At 36.8% G+C, this 22,864-nt stretch overlaps 1 protein-coding gene across 2 annotated transcripts in view; it reads left to right on the plus strand.

Moving 5' to 3' along the window:
* atp10a (ATPase phospholipid transporting 10A) overlaps positions 1–22,864 on the plus strand; it is a 53,983-nt gene that overhangs the window by 22,667 nt on the left and 8,452 nt on the right. The window contains exons 10-18 of one of the 2 annotated variants that reach the window (XM_051897318.1): positions 987–1,548; positions 6,036–6,139; positions 7,172–7,298; positions 7,433–7,617; positions 9,979–10,330; positions 13,834–13,910; positions 19,472–19,597; positions 20,869–21,069; positions 21,633–21,713. In XM_051897318.1, the coding sequence (XP_051753278.1) occupies positions 987–1,548; positions 6,036–6,139; positions 7,172–7,298; positions 7,433–7,617; positions 9,979–10,330; positions 13,834–13,910; positions 19,472–19,597; positions 20,869–21,069; positions 21,633–21,713 (1,815 nt within the window). Of the gene's footprint in view, positions 1–986; positions 1,549–6,035; positions 6,140–7,171; positions 7,299–7,432; positions 7,618–9,978; positions 10,331–13,833; positions 13,911–19,471; positions 19,598–20,868; positions 21,070–21,632; positions 21,714–22,864 lie in introns of those variants that run through there. The other variant, XR_007930644.1, reaches the window with a different exon arrangement.

The raw sequence follows: 22,864 nt of genomic DNA on the forward strand, positions 1-22,864 counted from the left end.
TCATAAATCGTCTTGTGAAAGAGTATCTTTTTTTATTTAAAATAAATGCCACTTGGTTTGATATTTTGTTTAAAACAACTGAAATAATGCGTTAAAGGTAGGGTAGGCAATTTCGGAGAGGCTAGCAATAGCAAGCTAGCTTTGAAAGCATAAGATCCCATCCTCCCTTCAGAGCGTCTCCAAAGCCACGCCTCCTCCAAAACACATCAACGCGTACAGCCAGAGCAGAGTCTACTTAAACTTACAGAGCTATTTGTACCACCTGACTGCTGCAGATTCTTTTCAGCGTTGATAGTGTTGACATAGAAACGCAAAAATCCGAGTCTGAGGATGTGAACAGCTCCGAGTAGAAAGTCACGGGTTGCCATCTCGTAATTACGGTTAGGACATAGCATGAACGCAGCTTGTTGTTTTGGTTCAGGAAGAACTGTAAAAGGTGACTGCTGTTTGTTTGTGGTGCTCGTGACTGTCTGTCTACAACTCTGCATACAACTCATGAAATGTGCTGATGGCATGTGATGTCAGCACAAGCAGGGTGCGCGGAGGTATGGAAATACATATGTTGACAGGCAGGTAGGACATCGTATCATTGCATTCGGACTGATTTTTTTTTTTTTTTTTTCCATCCTGAGATTTCCACAGAAGATATATGTACTTTTTTTTTTTTTTTTTTTTTTTCTTCATATTTACACCACTTCTATTATTAATTGCTATCAGGATGTGAAGAGAGTTTCATAAAGTATAAAGTTTATAAAAATTGCCTAGCCTAAGTATGCTTAAGTATTTGAATACTTCTTGGGGTCACTGTATGTGTGATTAAAAAAACATTTGCCTTGTCATCTATTATGGAATGCTTTACAAATCATCTTCCCCGTTTTGCTGCCATACTAATAAAACAACTATTGCATGACTTATTAAAGTGGCTCAATCATGCACAAATATTTAAGGAGTTATGTTTTGACAACATTTCCTTGGATCTTATCAAGGTACGTCGCTACGAGTTGAAGTCTCCAGTGAAGACCATCGAGGACTTCATCAAGCGCTTCACTCCGAGCCGCCTGACCTCTGGCTCTAACAGCAGCAGCTCCTCCAGTCTGACCACCAACCGCTCATCCTCCCATAAATTGGGTTGCAGCATGCTGTCCTCCCCCTCGGCCGAGAGCACGCTCACCAAGCTGAATGAGGAGAAGCGTCCGGAGCGTGACCTACAGCATGCCTTCAGCCCCGTCCCACCCAACTTTGATAAAACAAAAGCTTTGGCTCAAGATGAATGCGAGCTCAGATATGAGGCAGAGTCACCGGACGAGGCGGCGCTGGTTTATGCAGCCCGGGCCTATAAGTGTGCTCTTGTTGGACGTTTACCAGATCAAGTGACCGTGGAGCTTCCGCACCTGGGCAAGCTAAGCTTTGAGCTTCTGCACACACTGGGGTTTGACTCCACAAGAAAAAGGATGTCAGTGGTGGTAAAACACCCGCTGACTGAGCAAATCACTGTCTACACCAAGGGTGCTGATTCGGTCATCATGGATTTGATCAGACCAGCCACAGGTATGCAAGCACTGTTCCCACACTTTTTCTAGGGTTCAAAATTTGGGCACCCCCAATGCAATCAATGACAATACAGTCCAGTTCTGATGCATTGAAGTGTATGTTTAAAATATAAAACAGTGACGCAGTTTGGCCTGAGTCATGTCCCAATCCCAATGACCCTTTCTCTCCCTATAATATAAAAAAGTTTGTGCTCCATGGGGTATGTAAGATTTTTTTAATGTGCTCACCCATGATGCATTTATTCAACCAAAATATTGTTAATAATATTTCACAATATTCATACATAATATTTATAATTTAAAGTTGATAGCTGATTTCTATTTTAATATTTAGAAAAGAAATGTATTAATTTAGCAAAGCTGAATTTTCAGTATCATTACTCCAGTCTTCTGTTTTGCATGATTCTTCAGAAATCAATCTAATATGCTGATTTGGTGCACAAGAAACATTTCTTATTATTATTATTATTATTATTATTGTAGAAAACAGTTGTGCTCCTTAAAGGGTTAGTTCACCCTAAAATGAAAATTTCAGTCATCATTTACTCTCCCTGGTTTTGTTCTAATGCCGTAAGCCCTTATTTCTTTTTTGGACCACAAAGGCTCGCACTTTAATGGCAGTGAAGAGCGACCAGCATCAAGCTTTTTAAAACTGAAATTTAATGAATTATTTAATGAAAATCCTGACCTTGGTTGTTGGTCTTCCATGCTCGACTTCGCATGTGAAAGTTTTTACTGTCATTATTGATCAATTTAATGTATCCTTGCCCAATAAAAGAGTAAAGGTTTTTTTTTATTTATTTTTTTTGTCAAACAAACAAACTGTAAATAACCACCTCCAGTGTGGTGCATTATTTTTTCATTAATTCAACTTCACATTGTCAATTATTGTTTTTTACAACCCAGTCATCACAACAACAAAAAACATCAGAACTCATAACGTCTTATTGAAAAAAGAAAAAAAAAGTTCTGACGTGAGTTTTCCTCTCATTCGTCTTATAGAATTGTTCTTTCTATTTATTAATGGCTCTACTTTTATATTTGGAATTCAGATTAACAAACATCTGGCATGCTGTCAAACCTTCCCCCATATGAAATGAATCAAATATTCTGGGTTAGTTTATTTTGATTTTCAGTGTTGATTATGCTTTAGAACGCTTGTTGATCATACTAAAGTTTTAATGAAGTCTGTGTTTTCTCTTCCATGCCCCAGTTAGACAGTGCATGAAGCCTATTCCTGCAGAATTAATGAATAACGGCTCACGGCCAAATGGCCGAAAGTCATGTGAATTCTTCAGAACATTAAATAGATAAAAAAAAAAAAAAAATTCTTCTTTTTTTTCAAGAAATGGCAACCATCTACTAAGAGCAGACAGTGAGATGGTGTTATTTTGTATTTTCCGGGATATGTTTTGAATTTTTCATGATCAATGCTGATAGACATTTAATTCCCACATAGTCATCATGGTAAGGTCACGTCCCCTTCGTCCCCTTCACCCAAACATCTGCTGGATGGTTTCCAGATTGTTCCTGGCTCTTGATGTAGCCAAGGGTTTTAGTGGTAATAAACTATCCTAATGGCATAGGTAGACTGACTTGTTAGTATTCCAGGCACGAGAACTGCCTCAGTGGCAGTTTTCTCTAATGCTGTGTACATAAATGACTGAACAGAAGTACTACATACACAGCCCTGTGCTTTATGTCTAAATGTCAAGGCGACAGCCAAAAAATAGAATAGTGCACAAGCGGTCTAGTTGCTTATCTTTTTTGAGGAAAGAGCAGAATAAATTAGAGAACATGTGGTGTTCTTTCTTTTTTCAACATTTCACTGTGGTATGTTGCCAGTTACAAAAGCAAATAATTTATCACTCATTTTGTAAAAACAAAATTAACATTACAGTTAGTTTTTGGTGTACAGTAATGGATTTACATCAAGTTAATATGGCAGTTCCAGAAGGTTAAAAAGCAGAAATGTGATGTTAATGTTTTTGTATACAAAAATGTGTGTTATTTGAATGGTAATATTTGTCTAATTGTCATGGGCTACTGTTCTAGACACAGGTTTCTGGTTATTTATTGTCAACGCCCTTCCTTTAGGTGGAGTTTTCTGGTTTTCTTGTGCGTTTTATATGAAGTTACAGGGATTAGCAGTTTTACATGGTCATGACAGGAGTTGAAAGATTGGCTAATATTTTGCAGACTGCAGAAAATCATATGTTGTCATGTTTTCTAGTTAAAATATCTAAATAATACATAAACCAAGATGAATTTACTTGAAGCAACGCTGCAAAGATAAGTATATTTCATCTTTTCAGCACTGACAGATTTTGTCCCTTTGTTTAATTTGTTTATACTTAAAACAAGTGATTAAAATCTGCTTGTGAATTAAGACAAAATATATATTCAAGATACAGTCTATAAATACAGTGTTGCATCTCAAGTAAATGTATCCTGTTTCAAGAATATTCAGATGTTTAACTTGAAATCAGTAAAGAAAGGTTACACTTTATTTTGATGGTCTACTTTAGACATTCTACTAACTATAAATAACTACATGTCAACTACCAGTCATTAGAGTATTAGTAGACTGTCTGCTTAATATCTGCTAACACTATATTTTCATGCTCCCCCAACAGACATTCTACTATGTAAATTTGCAACTACATGTCAGCTTATTCTAATAACCAGAACCCTAACACCTAACCCTAACCTAACAATCTACTACAGTCTAGTTGACATGTAGTTGCAAAGTTACTTATAATTTTAGAATGTCTAAAGTGGACAATTTAAAAAAAGTGTAACTAAAAAAGACTAGTAATTGAGATGCTGACTTTTCCTGCTATATGGACCACAAGTATTTCTAGTGCAAGTAGTTAGGAAGTTTCCTCTCATTTGCTCCTTCTGCCATGTGTATTGTTGGCAGTCTAGAAATACGTTTAGAGACCCAGGTTTATTAGTGTCTAGCCTATGTTGGAGTTAGTTAGCATGAGACTGCAAACACACACCCAGGCTGCGCCTCACTACAGACTGTGGATTATTTCATGCACATAGACACACATGCTCAGTGTATATTCCTGTACTTTTGGATCCTGAGCCACTGTTCACCTCTGGGTGTGGACTTCCAATTAGCACAGTGGACCGACTTGAAGGTACAATAGCTTCTTTCAGAAGCAGTGGGACATTTGCCATGCTTGTCTAATGACACAATGCGTAAAAACAGACTACAGGTGCCAGTCTGAGCCACACAGCTTTCAAGGTTTTGACCAGTAAATTGTTGTAACTTTAAATGTATTGACATAACTTCATTGACATAAAGCAGTTTTGACCATACAACCATAAAGATTTGGAAAAACAAATGGTACCTGTGTGTTTCCAGTCATTATGTAACATGTTAAAATGAAGCACAAATGTTTCTGAATGTTGGAAAGGACATCATGTTTTGCTGAGGGAATGGCAGTAATTTCTGTCTTTCAGTAATATGAAACTGGTGCATAATTTTTATTTCAGTGAGTAACCTTCTCTCTGGTTAAATTTCCAGACTAAAGCTGTTTGTTATTATACAATCCATCATGACAGCCAGGTCTAGACCATTCTGTGTTGTTTCTGTTTAGTTTTTGGTGTCTTGCTTTGTGTTTTTTTTTTTTTTTTAAATAGTTTTTGTTTACTCTTTGGTGTTTTGTTTAGTTTTTGGATTTTTTTTTTTTTTTTTTTTTTTTTTTGTCATTTTGTTTGTCTTTGGTGTCATTTTGTTTTGTCTAGTTTTTGGTGTTTTGTTTAGTGTTTTGTGTTTATTTTTTAGTGGGTCGTTTTTAGTTTTTGGTTTCATAGATTGTCCCACACAATACCACTCCATTTGTGTTACTAGTTTAAAACTGCACACTTCGCCTTTCAATAGTGTTGCTTATTTTGATGACATTGATACAGTTTTCCTTTTTACTCTTTGGAGGGTCATGTAAGGGCATGATATGGGGATTTGGTTTATCTATAGAATTATTAAGACCATTTAACACCTGAATCAGTGCATCAGTCTCTGGAAAAAAACGGGTCCAGTCATCCCACAGTTGCAGGGGTGGTGATGAATCATTCGGTGAAAATGTGAGGTTTGGCACTCTCACCCCCTCGTCTTGGCTGACAGTCCTCCATGTTGGGAAGTGATCATCTCAAACGGTTTGTACTGTTCTGAGCAATGCACTGAGCAATAACGCAGGAGCAATAAACCTCAGAATGCTCCGTCGCCAGATTATCCAGTCAACCTGTCAAAACACTTGTTGAGGAAGCCAGTGGCAACAAAGAGAACCAACCTTGAAGAGGCTGGAGTGATTAGTTTAGGCTGTCTTCTTACAGTATGTGTTTGTCTCAGTGTGTGTGTGTGTGTGTGTGTGTGTGTGTGTGTAATATTAGTTTAATAAATTCTATGTTATGTTAGAATATTCTGATGAATTGTCTAATTCTCTTTTTTTTTTTTCTCTGTTTTTGTTTTTGTAGATGATTGCAAAGGAAAGCGACAAAGGAAAATGTTGTATAAAACTCAAAACTACTTAAATCTTTATGCTGCAGATGGCCTCAGAACGCTCTGTATTGCCAAAAAGGTAACACTGACTTTCATCAATAATTAGATAATTACATTTTAAGGGCTGTCAATTATGTTTAAGTTTAGAACAATTAATTACAGTATATACAGAACACACACACACAAAAAATCAATGCATTCAATGTACATAAATTCAAGTAAATAGTAAGACTTGATTCAGTGGGCAAAGAATATAATATAATATATAGACTTGCACAAATAAAGTTTTTGAATTACTTGAAGTATCTTAAATTGGGTTATGTTGATATTTATCATTCATTTATCATTCAATTAAAATCTTTAATTGATTGACAGCCCTAATTTTTATTTTCACATTTACACTTTTGTGTTGACTTTATGGATAAAAATGAAGTGTTTGCCTTGGGGGGAAAAAAAAGTGTTTTTGCACAGATGGTTTACAAGTGTATGTGAGCTTTTTCCCAGACTGCTGATCTGTGTGGCAGATCAACAACCCTCTCTCTCTCTCAACAAACGTTTACGTTCCCACGGACCTACAGATTTTTGCTGTCATAAACTTTTTAACCATCAAAACATGCTACTTTTTCTCTCCATTTCTTCATCACTAAATACCAGCTGTAATTGGACACTTCCTATATGTTTTAATAAAAGTATGATTTTTTTGTTTTGTTTTTTTGGCATGTTTCACTGCCACTGTTGCTAAATAGTCACCTTAACAGAAGGGAAGCTTTAAACAGCTTGGGTACAATTATTTTTCACACAATTAAGTGTGAAATCATACATAAATGGAGCTGCTTAAAGTTTAACAAGCCTTTTATTGTTAGTTTTATTTTCTCCACCTGTTTGTTTTTTAAGCCAGTCACCAAAATACCTTATTGCGTTCTTCTTTTTTTCCTTTTTTCACACGTCTCTTTAAAACTGTAAAAACGTGGATGGATGGATGGATGGATGGATAGATAGAAAGAAAGAACACTTTGTCAACCACTGCGTTTATAGCAAATATTTATTGAACATCATTGAGTTGATGTTTCACCTCTCTCTGTGATATGATGATAGTTTTTGTTTGGTCCAGGTGCTCAGTAAGGAGGAGTATGCCAGTTGGCTACAGCGCCACCTGGAGGCAGAGACAGCCATACAGAAGAGGGAGGAGCTGCTATTTGAGTCTGCGTTACGACTAGAGACCAACCTCCAACTTCTAGGTAAAAATAGTTCCTAAAGCACCTAAAAGCTTCCTAAATAGTTCCTCCATCAAAGGACTTATTTAAGCCCGATGTTAATATACATCTTTGGGATTTTATATAAATAAAATCTTTCTTTCTGTCTTTTTCAATAGGAGCAACAGGTATTGAGGACAGACTTCAGGATGGGGTCCCCGAGACTATTGCCTCTCTGAGGAAAGCGGGCCTTCAGATCTGGGTGCTGACAGGAGATAAACAAGAGACTGCCATCAACATTGCCTATGCCTGCAAACTGCTGGACCCAGAGGAGGAGATAATCACTCTTAATGCTGACTCACAGGTACACCCAACATGTACTGCTGCAGTCTCTTCTTATGGGCTCTGCTCTTTCTCATCACTTCCTTCTCCCACTGATTGCTGACTAAGTGAGGTTTCCGTCTGCATTTAATGGCTATTTTAATGTATGATTGATCTGTTGATTATTTCTTTAGTTTATCATTTAATCAGATTCCACATCTCCAAACAATATGAAAGTTGACGGCCACAAAAGGACATCTGTTTTGTCTTCAGAGAATCAGTACATTTGAATTTGTTTCTGATTCATTGAAATTTGAAAAATTTGAAAGAATTGATTTACGGAAATGCTTCAGAATTTCCAACACTACAAGCATTATTTTAAAAAATAACAATTACTCTCAGACTTCCCACTCCAGCTGTCAAATTTTAGGAATGCTGCCCGGTCCCGCCTACCACTACAGGGTTTGGAAATGTTTAATATAAGTTCTCACAAGGGGTTGAAAGCCCATTTATAATTATATTATGTCTCAGGAGTAGTTCTTGTATTTAATTATTCATTCTCTGATTTTATTATTGTTCTTGTTTTGCTTTTTGCTACCAGGAATGACAGAAATGTCTGAAGGTATTGCCCATAACCTGTAGGCCTGATTATGCCAGTTGAAAACAAACCATAGTTCCATTTCTACCATAATTGTATTCCCACCCACCCACCCTCATTCATCTATCTATATGCATATGGGTGTTTTTTCCACTATGGGCATTTTAATCTTCCAGGGACTAGTTTTTATTGCTATAAATCTAAATGATCTCAAAATTAGCTTTTCTGTTTGGCCAATAATTGCCAACAACAGGACTGTTATATTGACAGCACCAGAACTTTTATTTTGACAGTGCTGAGAAGCTCCCATTCGCTGACTTCATTAGTTCACTGTCTCTGTTTAACAGTTCTGTCTAATAAATGATGTCTATAAAATTAGCATTACTTGGGCTTTCTTTAAGGAGTGTTTATTTAAGATTGGATTTTTAGTTATAGTGTTTACTTCGTTTTTAGTCATGCATGTAGCTTTTTCTTTATTTGCAAAAAATACTATGATTTCAGAATTTTTGTTTATATTTATTAATTTTCAGATAAGTAATTTCTTATTTAGTGAATATTATGTGGAAAGAAAATTTAATTTCAGCATGTGATATCACACTTTTTTATTTAAATATAGTAAATATCACACATTGGCTTTATATCGGCCATTGGCCAGCCTGCTTTCTAAGTTATCAGTTTCCACCATCAAAAACTCCATATCGGTCAACCACTAATGAAAATATATTTTATTTTTATTTATTTTGGATACTTGAAATATTAGCTATGAAATTAGCCTAAGCTAGATTAAAAAGTTCCCTATTTTATTCCTAAAATGTTTGAAATGCAATTTATTCCACCTAATGTTGTAAGCAAAATACATAATTTGAGATGTGTTAAATAAGATTTGTTAATTCAGAAAGAAATGACAGAACTCTTCTGTGATTCATATAGTACAGTATGTATTCACTGTTGGATGTTGTTAGTAGACAAATTTAGTAAACTTATACCAAACTTTATCCACATTCCCCTGTTTAAAATGTTTATAATTTATCCTCTTTAGACCTAAATGGCCAAAAGTGTCTATAGTTGAAAAAAACACCCATATACCAAACTATATTCATATTCCCCTGCATGACATTACACTGTTCATTATTAGACTGTAGATGTTTCCCCCCACAGAACAGCTGGACTGACTTGAATGAGCCCTCGTGATGTTTCATTTTGTCTCCTTAGAAAACACGTGAAGCATCCACATGAGTTTTGTTTTGAAAAAACAAAGAGTTGTCATATACTGTAGGAATGTCTTAATCACTAACTCGTTCCATTAGTCAGAACTTTCTCCTTGCTTAAAGGGATAGTCCACCCAAAAATGAAAATGTTGTCATCGTTTACTCTCATGTCGTTCCGAACCTGTATGACTTACTTTCTTCTGTGGAACACAAAAGATATTTTGAAGAATGATGGTAACCAAACGATTTGGGTTACCATTAAACTAAAAAGATATTTTGGGAGATGTTTCAGTGTTTGTTTCACAGAAGAAAGTAAGTTTGGAATGACATGAGGGTGACTAAATGATGACAACATTTTCATTTTTGGGTGGACTAACCCTTTATTAAAAGTGATTTGGTACAATAAATTTATGTAATTAATATCATAATTGTGATCTAAGTTTAGTTGCGTTTCTGAGCTGAGTCATCTTTTTTTGTAAAATTATGTTTGCCAGATGTTGTGTAACCCTCGTGAGATCCTCATTGTGACCTTTTAAAACCTTCCTGATTTTTTTTTTTTTTTTTTTGGGGTGTGTGTCTGAATATGGACTCTTACCAGGAGACGTGTGCTGTATTGCTGGAGAACAGTCTGCGCTACATCCAGACTAAGTTCCTTTGCAACCCTCGACCAGATCCTCAAGCAGCTAGAGACTACGCTGGCATCCACTTCTCTTCTCCGGTGTGTTCCCCGGCCTCCTCTGGCCACTCCAGCCCCTTCCTGGTGCACCGGCTAGGGCTGGTGATCGATGGCCGGACCTTGGCCTACGCACTGGACAAGAGTTTGGAGGACAAGTTCCTGGCAGTGGCTCGAAGTTGCAGGTCCGTTCTATGCTGTCGCTCGACACCCCTGCAGAAGAGCATGGTGGTCAAGTTAGTGCGCAACAAGCTCAAGGTCATGACATTGGCAATAGGTAAGTAAAGTATTGTATTGGTCATTTTTATGATTCTCTCCTATCTAGTGTTTGTTGCAATTGCTTAATCTCAAGTGAGCTTTTAACAGTGTTTAGTTGAATTTGTTGCTTAAAAGAGAACAAAGGGTTTTAAAGTCCAATCCGCAGCTGATGGGCCCATAGTTGTCCGTAAACATCTCGCAACTGCAAAATTAGGCAATAATACACACAAATAAACTTCATTGTGTTCTCAATGCTGGTGATTTAAGGTAATAGCTCATCCAAAATTAAAGATAGCATAATTTACTCACCCTCATGTTGTTCCAAGCCCAGAAAATGTTTTCATGCTCTTTTCCATGCAATTACATAAAACAGAGACTGAAGCCATGAAAGCTCCAGAAAGGACACAAAAGCACCATTAAAGTAGTCAATGAGAGGAAAAGACAAAGGTTTTTCACCAGAGCATTGTATTACAACCCACATTTATGATGTTACAAAAATTTTCTGTTTCAAATAAATGCTCTTCTTTTTAACTTTCTATTCATCAAATAATCCTAAAAAAATGTTTCCACAAAAATATTAAGCAGCACAACTGGTTCCAACATTCATAAGAAGAAATATTACTTGAGCACCAAATCAGCATATTAGAATGATTTCTGAAGGATCATGTGACACTGAAGACTGGAGTAATGGCTGCAGATAGGATGGAATGGATCTTGAAAATAAAGGAAACAAGAACGTTCAAACTGTCAACTCAATGTGAATAAACAATGACCGATTCATGCATCTGTTACTCAGTATGTATTTTTATTAATGTTAAAGTCAAATGTAATATTTATATTTTTTTGATTATGTACAGTGCGCTTCCAGAGAGATTCTGCCACACGCTCTTCTGATTGTCTGTGATTTTTGATTGTTTTTGTTGTGTTTCGTAGCCGCGTCATGTCTGGTGTGGACAGACAAATTGTTTGTTGCTGGAATCTTATCGCGTCGTGTCTGGTTAGGAAACGGTGTTAAGCATTCAGGACTTATGCTTTTTTTATTGAAAGTTCAAGTACCATTATGTGATTCTATGGTATATTAAGCCTAATTTATTGGACTGTTTGAAGTATAACTAGGTAAACGTCTAATTCAGAAAGACTTTAATAGATGTTTTTAAAAAGTTTTCGAATTGTCAAAAAAACAAATTAAAATAAATGTAAAAAAAAAAATAGCCCTTTTGTCATGTTTATGACCAGTAGCAATGTCTGTTTTGGATTTGTTCAGGTGATATGATTCACAGAACCGATCTGGGTAGCGTTTCCCAAAAGCATTATAAGCCTAAGTTGATCGTAGCTCCATTGGTGGCAATGGTTCAACGATCAACTTAGGCTTACGATGCTTTTGGGAAACGCAGCCCTGATTGGTTAGTTCACGGATCTGACTGACCTTTGATATCAGCTCACTGATTCAGTGGCAAGATTATAGAATATGTACATTATTATGCACTGATAAAGTCGTATGGACCACTTTTATGAAACTTTTGCATTTCCATTCACTCCAGTTGCATGGAAGAGCACGACCAGTACAAAATATGTTCATTTGAGTCATACGGGTTTGAAAAGATATGAGGGTGAGTAAATGATGAGAATGGTAAGAAGCACAAGATGGGTAGCATAGATGTTTTTTGTTGTTGTTGTTGTTGTTGTTTCATTTACTTTTTGCTTGGCAAGTCGAATTTGGAGATTGATGGTCCCCAGTGTTGCCAAGTAAACATTTCAGTGGACTGGTGACTGGACAGCACGTGTCTGTCCTTTCCCCAGTGCAGAATGCCACATTTACAAGCCTACGCAGCACTCTGGCTAATTATCCAGATGGCTTCAGGGAGAGAGAGAAGAGAGAGAGAGAGAGAAGGAGAGATGCAAGGTGCATCAAGACTGAGCCACCTGCCTGCAGGAAGAGTGGGTTACCTCAGGTCATCCCCCTGCTTTAAAGATATTGTAATTCATTATGCCTCATGAAAAGAAAGGAGCAGATTTGTTAAACATTAACACTGTTGTTTTGGATAAAAAAACGAGAGAGGGAGTGCTCAAACAACCCTCAGCAGTGCTGTAAATAAACTCCTTTGCCTTCGAAATTGACAGACTTCATTACAGAATGAACCAGAGCCTTGTCTCTAATGAAAGGACATTTATGGTGTACAGACACGTTCGCAGCAGATGTTACCGGTTCTCACGCTAAGCATATTTGCTTTGTTGGTGTACTTCAAATAAAGGTGGTCTTGTTGAATTTGGCTGCCATGCTTGTTTGTTTCAGTTTAGACAAAGGCGACTGATGGTCTCAGCGGGCTTTTACTTTTCTATATACTTCAAAGCCTACTAGCTTTTTAGCTTGAAAGTCAGCTTTTGATGATAGCTTGGGGTCAAGTCAGCACTGCGCCTCACGCCTCAGGGCTCAGGCAACAGAAGATGATTTTAAAAACCACCTTGAGGCAGATTCAAAGGTCCAAGACAAACATCTTTGAAAACATATTATGTGTTAACTGAAGCACACTGCCTCTCACCATACAGAAGATTCACATGTTGTCAATTTAGTTCATAGTTAATGATGTAGTTCATAATTATGTAACTGTGTTCTCATTGTTTATATTTTCTTTCAAAAATGCTACACCTTTATTCTCATGCTTATAATAAAGTGGTGTTCACACTTGACTTGAATTATAGTATCATACAAAAAAATTACTTCAGACTTCCAAACAAGCTGGATGCTATATAATTTCTAACATTACTAGCAGTTTTCCTGTGATCAGATAATCTGAAATATTCTGAGACTGTGCAACTTTGACTATGCTTATTTCTTCTAACCGCTTGCTCATAATTTCAAACTCTAACAATCAAACACAAACACCTTTTAACCCGCTCTAAATATCTGTCTGTCTAACCCTGCTTAATGCTATATAACCATTAAAATTGCATTTGTCTCTTTGTACCATTTTCTGGTTAAAGTTTCAGTTTAATAGTTTAACAAAGTGCTTCATTTAGTTTAAGTAGTGCTTAAATGAAGTTTGTGTTCTTTAAAACTTAACTTAAAAGTATTGTATAGAACAGAATTAAATTAAACCCAAAATATTAGATTTTCAGTCAAGAAGTTAATTTGTAATGTTTAGATCCTTTGTTGGACAAATGTTGCCGTATGAATTTGCAGCTTAGACAGCATGACTGCCCCCTAATACTTGGTTTTCTGTGTGATTTGACTTCGTAGTAAGCATTTTTCAGGCTATAGGTGTGTAAAAGGTGACATTGATATAAAGTCATGTCACCCCGTTATTGCACAGTGTCATTCTGGTTAATTTCAGAGACCACAGCTTGCTTCTGGGCGCTTTGCGTTTAATTTATGTTGTTTATTTCTGCCAGCAGAGCACTTTGCTGCTGATGCAATGTTTGCATTAATGCAGGCTGACATTGTGCAAAGTGAACAGGAATTAATAAATCCTATACCCTTCTCTCTTGCCCTCTTTTTGTCTGTCTTTTTCTCATTCATCCTAGGTGATGGAGCTAATGATGTTAGTATGATCCAAGTGGCTGATGTAGGGGTGGGGATCTCCGGACAGGAGGGCATGCAGGTAAGGAGAACCCGAAAAGATTAGGGGGAAGTAATGCTGTTTGAAAGAGGACGAGGAGATGACTACATTCTGGCTAAATCTAGAGCACGCAGTGTGAGCACACTTTTTACGCTCTACCTTAAGTGTAGAGTACAAGAGGAATGAACATTCCAAAGCAGGACTGCAGAGTTAATGCACCAAAAAAACGTATGCGTATACATAATTCATGTTTTATGAAGATGTTTTGGCCAAGATACGGAGAGGCAGTCTGTTCTCAGACAGTTGATAAATGGTACCTTACACCAGTGGTTCTCAACTGGTGGTTCACAACCCAATTATGAGTTGCAGGTCTCCTAAATACAAATAATAAGATGCAGTTAACCGTATTATTGAGTATAGTTACATATTTTCATGTTATCTTCTGATGCATAAATTACATGCAGTTATAACTCAAATGTGCTGTTTGTTTTTGTTTAGTGTAAGTTGCTAAATAAGGACTATAACAACTACCACAGTAATGGGATTTTATGTGTTTGACAAATTTAACAAACACTGTAGTGCTTACATATTTATAACCATCGTGATCCAGGATAGGATAGAAAAATACACTTAAGTTTGGGGTCGGTAACCATTTTTAAAGGATTAGTTTACTTCAGAATTAAAATTTCCTGATAATTTACTCACCCCCATGTCATCCAAGATGTTTGTCTTTCTTTCTTCAGTTGAAAAGGAATTAAGGTTTTTGAGGAAAACATTCCAGGATTTTTCTCCATATACAGGTGCTGGTCATATAATTAGAATATCATCAAAAAGTTGATTTATTTCACTAATTCCATTCAAAAAGTGAAACTTGTATATTATATTCATTCATTACACACAGACTGATATATTTCAAATGTTGATTTCTTTTAATTTTGATGATTATAACTGACAACTAAGGAAAATCCCAAATTCAGTATCTCAGAAAATTAGAATATTGTGAAAAGGTTCAATATTGAAGTCACCTGGTGCCACACTCTAATCAGCTAATTAACTCAAAACACCTGCAAAGGCCTTTAAATGGTCTCTCAGTCTAGTTCTGTAGGCTACACAATCATGGGGAAGACTGCTGACTTGACAGTTGTCCAAAAGACGACCATTGACACCTTGCTCAAGGAGGGCAAGACACAAAAGGTCATTGCAAAAGAGGTTGGCTGTTCACAGAGCTCTGTGTCCAAGCACATTAATAGAGAGGCGAAGGGAAGGAAAAGATGTGGTAGAAAAAAGTGTACAAGCAATATGGGTTACCGCACCCTGGAGAGGATTGTGAAACAACCCATTCAAAAATGTGGGGGAGATTCACAAAGAGTGGACTGCAGCTGGAGTCAGTGCTTCAAGAACCACTACGCACAGATGTATGCAAGACATGGGTTTCAGCTGTCGCATTCCTTGTGTCAAGCCACTCTTGAACAACAGACAGCGTCAGAAGTGTCTCGCCTGGGCTAAAGACAAAAAGGACTGGACTGCTGCTGAGTGGTCCAATGTTCTCTGATGAAAGTAAATTTTGCATTTCCTTTGGAAATCAGGGTCCCAGAGTCTGGAGGAAGAGAGGAGAGGCACACAATACACGTTGCTTGAGGTCCAGTGTAAAGTTTCCACAGTCAGTGATGGTTTGGGGTGCCATGCCATCTGCTGGTGTTGGTCCACTGTGTTTTTTGAGGTCCAAGGTCAACGCAGCCGTATACCAGGAAGTTTTAGAGCACTTCATGCTTCCTGCTGCTGACCAACTTTATGGAGATGCAGATTTCATTTTCCAACAGGACTTGGCACCTGCACACAATGCCAAAGCTACCAGTACCTGGTTTAAGGACCATGGTATCCCTGTTCTTAATTGGCCAGCAAACTCGCCTGACCTTAACCCCATAGAAAATCTATGGGGTATTGTGAAGAGGAAGATGCGATATGCCAGACCCAACAATGCAGAGGAGCTGAAGGCCACTATCAGAGCAACCTGGGCTCTTATAACACCTGAGCAGTGCCACAGACTGACTCCATGCCACGCCACATTGCTGCAGTAATTCAGGCAAAAGGAGCCCCAACTAAGTATTGAGTGCTGTACATGCTCATACTTTTCATGTTCTTACTTTCAGTTGGCCAAGATTTCTAAAAATCCTTTCTTTGTATTGGTCTTAAGTAATATTCTAATTTTCTGAGATACTGAATTTGGGATTTTCCTTAGTTGTCAGTTATAATCATCAAAATTAAAAGAAATAAACATTTGAAATATATCAGTCTGTGTGTAATGAATGAATATAATATACAAGTTTCACTTTTTTAATGGAATTAGTGAAATAAATCAACTTTTTGATGATATTCTAATTATGACCAGCACCTGTAGTGGACTTCAACAGTTACCAACGGGTTGAAGTTCCAAATTGCAGTTTCAATGCAGCTTCAAAGGGCTCTACACGATCCCAGACGAGCAAAACGATTGGTCATTTTCTAACAAAAAATAAATAAAAATTATATATATACATTTTAACCACAAATGCTCGTCTTGCACTAGCTCTGCGATGCTCCACTCATCACGTAATCACATTGGAAAGGTCACGTGTGACGGAGGCAGAAGTACAGAGTAAGTGTTTACAAAGCAAACGTGCAAAGATCAAGTCAAACGGCCTTTACAAAAAAAGGTCAAACAACGATGTCGGACGATTTTAAAGATGGAGGAGAAAATGAGATGGAGTTTTTCACCCTACCGTGGTACTTCCGCCTACGTCACGCATGACCTTTCCAATGTGATTACGTTTCACAATGCAATGCGATCGTTTCGCTAGATAAGACCCTTATTCCTCGGCTGGGATCACATAGAGCCTTTTGAAGCTGCATTGAAACTGCAATTTGGACCTTCGACCCATTGTTAACTGTTGAAGTCCACTATATGGAGAAAAATCCTGGAATGTTTTCCTCAAAAACCTTAACTTCTTTTCGACTGAAGAAAGAAAGTCATAAACATCTTGGATGACATGGGGGTGAGTACTAGGGATGCACCGATACCATTTTTTTTAAGGACCGAGTACGAGTACCGATACTTTTTTTTTTTTTTTTTCTGGTACTCGCCGATACAGATGCCTATACATTTATTAATTTCTCTCTCTTTTTTTTTTTTTTGGTGATGTTGCAGTTTTCCAAGCACAACACAGTGAGACTAATGAATGTAGGACAGCTACTTTATTATTACTCTAATGAAAAAAGTAATAATTTTTATGTGCTTGTCACAAACTTAAAGAACAAAAATTTCAGTGTCCAATAACCTTCAATGGAAATAATTACCTATATATATATATATATATATATATATATATATATATATATATATATATATATATATATATATATATATATATATAATAAATTGTTATATAAAAAGAAATTTACAAACAAATTACAAACAAAACAAATACTATAGAGATACAAATGAAATAAACTTGTTTTTCAGATACAGTAGGTTTATTTACCATGTATACATTTATTTAACATCTTTTGTTGTTTTATTAACATTGACAAATATAGGCTACGGTCCCTTTAAGACCGAATCCATGGATACTGACACACATCCTGTTTTCACCCAAATGTTTACGTCCGCTTAAGCTATAACCGACTGTATTTACGTGAGATACTCCGCACGATGGACATTTTGACAACTGTGTGTGCATTCAGGCGCGAGGAGAACCGATCGCGCGCAAGAAAGAGAGAGCGCGCACGCGAGAGAGAGCGCTTCTAATCTGTCATTCAGCGCGATTCCGCCTATCCCGCCTTTACTAATCGATAACGAATTGTGATTGAAAGCATGCAGTTCGCAATGTGTGGATTGTCATCATTAATTTTGAAGTATTTCCACACCCCTGAGGCTGACATTGTTTCTGCTGCTGCCGCCGGTGTCTCTGTACACGGAAAGTTCTGTCAGTTACGTCACGCGAGGTATTGGTCTTTGGTAACGGGGGTATTTTTACGAGTACAAGTACACGAGCTTGGTATGCATCCCTAGTGAGTACTAATCCTCAATGAGGCTGCATTTATTTGATCTGAAATACAAGAACAGCAATATTGTGAAATATTTGTGCAATTTAAAAAACTGTTTTGTATATTAATACATTTTAAAATGTAATTTATTCCTGCACAAGAGCCATTTCTTATGATCAATGTTAAAAACAATTGTGCTGCTAACTAGTTTTGTAGAAATTGTGATACATTTCTTTCAGGATCTTTTTGATAAATGCAGTATTCATCAGTTCAAAATCAATGCTTTATTTTAGAATATTTTCTTTTTTTGCAATAAAGAAATTTAGGACTGTATTAACTTGCCACTTAATTTAAAATCTGGGTCCTGAAGCAGAACCGGTAGAGAACCACTGCCTTACACAACCTTATTGTTAAATTGACACTTCCACTGATATTGACTCATGCCTTTTCTTAACGGCAGTTAACCTAAATGCACTGTATTGCAATGGTAGCAGTCTGACGTTGTTTAGGTCACATGCAGCATTTGGCTGCTTCAGCGGTTTATTTCTAAAGCACCCTCCACTTGTTTGTCTCTGGGAACAGCAAATCTCGTTGTGGTTTCTCAGAAAATCTCCTCTTTGCACACAAAATACTTACCCACCCCCTTCCGCCCCATTCTCAGTGGCAAGCCTACAGAATCTACATCCTGATGAGGTGAGAAGAGAGACAGGAAGCGCTATGAGCTCATCTGTTTGACACTCTGTCTCATGCAGATTAATTAATTCAGAGAAAGATCTGGACGTAATGAGGCACCACTCTCCGCTGTGTGCCAAAGTACTCTTCTTATCCGAGATCTCGTTGAGGTCAGCATTCAGTATAAACATCCCTAATGAGAATCTGTTTATGACTCTGTCCCGTAGACATAATGTACCAAACACAGCAGGGTAATATTTGATCTCACCTGCTTTTTTATGCTTTTTTTTATGTTGAGAGAACGACGGTGAGGGTGGAGAACATGGCTGATGGTGCTGTCAGGCCAATTGTAACTGATTAAAATCCCAAATGCCATTAGAGGCGACAAGGCAGTATCTGTCACGCTGATAGATGACATGTTAACTGCCTGATGCGTGCAGCTGTCGAAAACACATCATAAAGAATAGATGAGTGATGGACGGGGGATCGTTTTCACCAGATTCCACAGCCAAGAAGGCTTTTCATAATTCTTTTATGCAAAAATGTCCTTACAAGTGTTTTGTCACCAGGCTGATGTTAATCTTTTGTCTTATGAATGTATATGGATGCCATGCCACCATGTTTGTGTGTCTCACATGATGGATCTTGGGCCTCAAGGCAGATGTCACCAAAATCAATTTTATATGAATGTGTTTGAACACTTTAACTCATTGGGCCAACATGTAACAGTAGCATAGGGAAACAGTGTACATTTTAATTATTTTTCCCACTTTGTAATAATGCTTAAAGTATACTTTAATTTTTTTCAAAGCTATTCTACCTTTCTGAGTATTTGACATTGTGGGCATAATATAAATGTTGTCAAATCTTTATTAACATTTACTGTTCTGTTCACATTGTGTTCATAGGCGGTAATGGCCAGTGACTTTGCCCTGCCACGGTTTCGATACCTGCAGAAGCTGCTCTTGGTTCATGGCCATTGGTGTTACTCTCGTCTCGCCAACATGATCCTCTACTTCTTCTACAAAAACGCTGTGAGACCCTGAAGTTTACTCATTTCCTGATTATAATTAGCTTTAATGTATAGGTTGATCTACTTCAAAAGGACTTTGAAGAGCTCTATGGCAGGGATAATATATAAGCTGGTCATTATTGCAAAATAAACTCAATTATTACTTTTTCACATGGTGCTCAGTCTTGTATCACCCTGAATGAGGTTTATTTTGTGATAATGACCAGCATGCTGTACATTATCTTGCTTATTACCTGGCTTATTACCAAATAAATTCATAAATATGAATGAAATATTGATTTTATGTTAGAAATGTTTGATTAACGTGAGGAGATTGAGTGCTACGAGCGATATGGAAGGAAGAAATTAGTTGTCAGAGTCGACGGTCAAATTTACAGTTTACAGGGTGTTTATGGATCCTGCAAAATTATTTAAAAATGTTAAATTCACTTTTTAATATCTATAAACATCTTGATGCCTTAAAATATCGCGGTTTAATCATTCGGAAAAAAAAATTCACAAAACTTTAATGGCCCCCAGAATATTTTGTTGTATAAATATCAGAACATGGAATATATCAAAATGAACAAAAAGAACGGAAAAAAACATGGATTATTTTTTTATCAACACTTGAATGTGGGTAAGTTTCATAAAAAAAAAAAAGCAACATTCTGAGCAAGAAGCTTTGAAAATAGATTTTTTAAGACTACAAAGTGCATAAGCAATGCTTTTATTGCTTGTTCCTTTTTTTGCCTGTGTTTTGATCCAGAGATTCCGTACTCTTTCAGAAGTTGCGTAACAGCGCCCCCTACCATATAATAGTGACAACACAGAAAGCTGGAAAATTCGGGGAAGCGTCGTCTCACACATGACAGAAAATTTTGTCAATGGCAGGGATGGAGTTAAATTATTAAATTTGCACTAAACATTTTTTAATGCTTTAAATTTAGTTTCTGTAAACATACAGATACCCTATACTTCAGCCATTATACTAAATAAATTGACTTTAGGATTGACCAGTCAGAATAGAGTATTCGAGAGAGCCATGTAATAGTGCATCCAATTTAATTTCCTATTTAGTTTCATGATGTGACTAGTTTATAGCTAGAAGCTCTTAAACGTTGTTGTCTGTTCTTCATATACTCTGATTAATGAAGATCTATTCTTAGGGAGGTCCTAGAAACGTCTCGGACATAATGAAGATGCATGACTTGTAATGAGGCAACAGCTGCAGTCCTCATTGTAGACCTTTTTTGTATTTCTCTTACCCTTTTCCCCTCTCTCTCACCCTAGATTTTTGTTGCCCTCACCTTCTGGTATCAGTTCTACTGTGGGTTCTCTGGGTCAACCATGGTTGATCAGTGGTATGTGATCTTCTTCAACCTGATGTTTACCGCCTTCCCTCAGCTCATCACTGGCACCCTGGACAAAGATGTGTCAGCAGAAACCCTGCAGGAGTTGCCGCAGCTCTACATGAATGGACAAAACTCAGAGGTACCTCCAGAACATAATTACACCATCCATGAATAGCATAAGTTGAATTATAATTGCGACTGAAAAGACTATTGAAAGTGTTATGTAAATGGTAAATAAAAACCCATAAACAGCATTTTGCCACATGTATTCACACATGAGTTGCCCCCAGTTTGCAGCATCAGCAGTTCCTCTATAAGCAGATGAAGTATATTACCCATGCAGCGGTTGCCACAGTTATTGCTTTGATTGTTTTTTGCTGACCCGTTTCAAAATGGGTCTTTTATTCTGTGCTGAGTTTCATGAGGGGGAAAACAGCACGAGCAAGAGCAAACATTTTATAAAAACCACTAATCATCCTGAAATTTTGCAACCTGGGATAATTAAACTGCTGTGGTTGCCTCTGCTTTGCTAACAATGCGCCTCTGCAGAGGTCTTCCTTTATTTTGATTTATTCACAAACCATTTCTTCATGTTCTATGACTCTATTAGTGGAACATCTAATGACATTATAATAAAAAATGGTCATCTGGAATCGTGGAATGGTTTTTGCCTGCCCCTGATTGTCTCAATTTCTTTTACAGGAATATAAACCCTACATGTTCTGGATGAACATGATTGATGCCTTTTACCAAAGCCTCATCTGTTTCTTCATCCCCTACTTTGTAAGTTTGATTTGATTATTTTGTGCATTTGCCGAAATGTCCATGATTTGGCTGCTCAAGTATGCCATGCTTGAGATGAAGTCAGTCTGATCTTCAGTCAGTCTGGAACATTCGGTAACACTAAAGCCGTTATTTCTAATGCATTATAAAAGTGTTTTTAAAGTATTAATTATTCCTTGTAATGCACCATATAATGCATTGTATGGTCTCATGAATAATTGTAATCACTGTTATAATACATTATAATACTTATCTATTCATTGTTACACCTCTAGAAAGTATAATGCATTAATGGCAAGCAACCAATTTCAGAAGCAACAAGTAATCTGCAAATGTTATAATGCATTTTAATTTTGGTAACAATTATTTATGAAAGTATATGATGCATTATAACATACATTATGAATACTGTTATAATGCATTATACATAAAAGCTTTAAGTGTTACCAAACATTCTAGTACAGTATTTAAAGTTGAAGTGCACTGCAAAAATGACTTCTTAAAGTCCCCGTGAACCGGAAGTTGCAAACAACTTTTCTCCAGTGTTGTGACGTATTTTCTAAGTGAAACAGAATATTGAATAGAGGGCGGGGTTTTATTTTAGCGCTCCTCCTCTCCATCTCTGGCTCATAGCAGACTAACGGTTGGAGGGGAGTGGTTTAAGCGTTTTCAACCCAAGCCGTCAAACTGACATCATCAGAGAAGGAATGCCATTCCAGACTGGAAGTAACTTTTTCAGATTTTGATTAAAGATTACCACAACAAACTTTTTTTTTTTTTTTTTTTTTTCCCTGTGTATTAACTTGCACGGATTAATTGTTCACCACAAGACTAGTAATATGCGCTTACAAAGTAAATAGGGTCCATTTTGATTTCATGATGGCTTCTAATAAAATCTAATGATTTTTTTTACTTGTTTTCCAGTAAAAATACTGATTTTAAAAAATCCTTAAATTTGAGACTTATTTTCATAGATTGTATCTTCACTAATTGTGTATTTTATTGCACTGGCAGATGTTTTCTTTCAACCATCACCTTTTTAATCATTAATATTTGTCTTGTTTCAAGGATTTTCAGATATTTTAAATGCAAATTTATTCAAAAATACAAATTAAAACTAGGATTTTTGCAGAGTGTAATGTTAAAATACT

This window comes from Ctenopharyngodon idella, chromosome 6, assembly GCF_019924925.1.
Source record: "Ctenopharyngodon idella isolate HZGC_01 chromosome 6, HZGC01, whole genome shotgun sequence".
NCBI classification, from domain to species: Eukaryota; Metazoa; Chordata; class Actinopteri; order Cypriniformes; family Xenocyprididae; genus Ctenopharyngodon; species Ctenopharyngodon idella.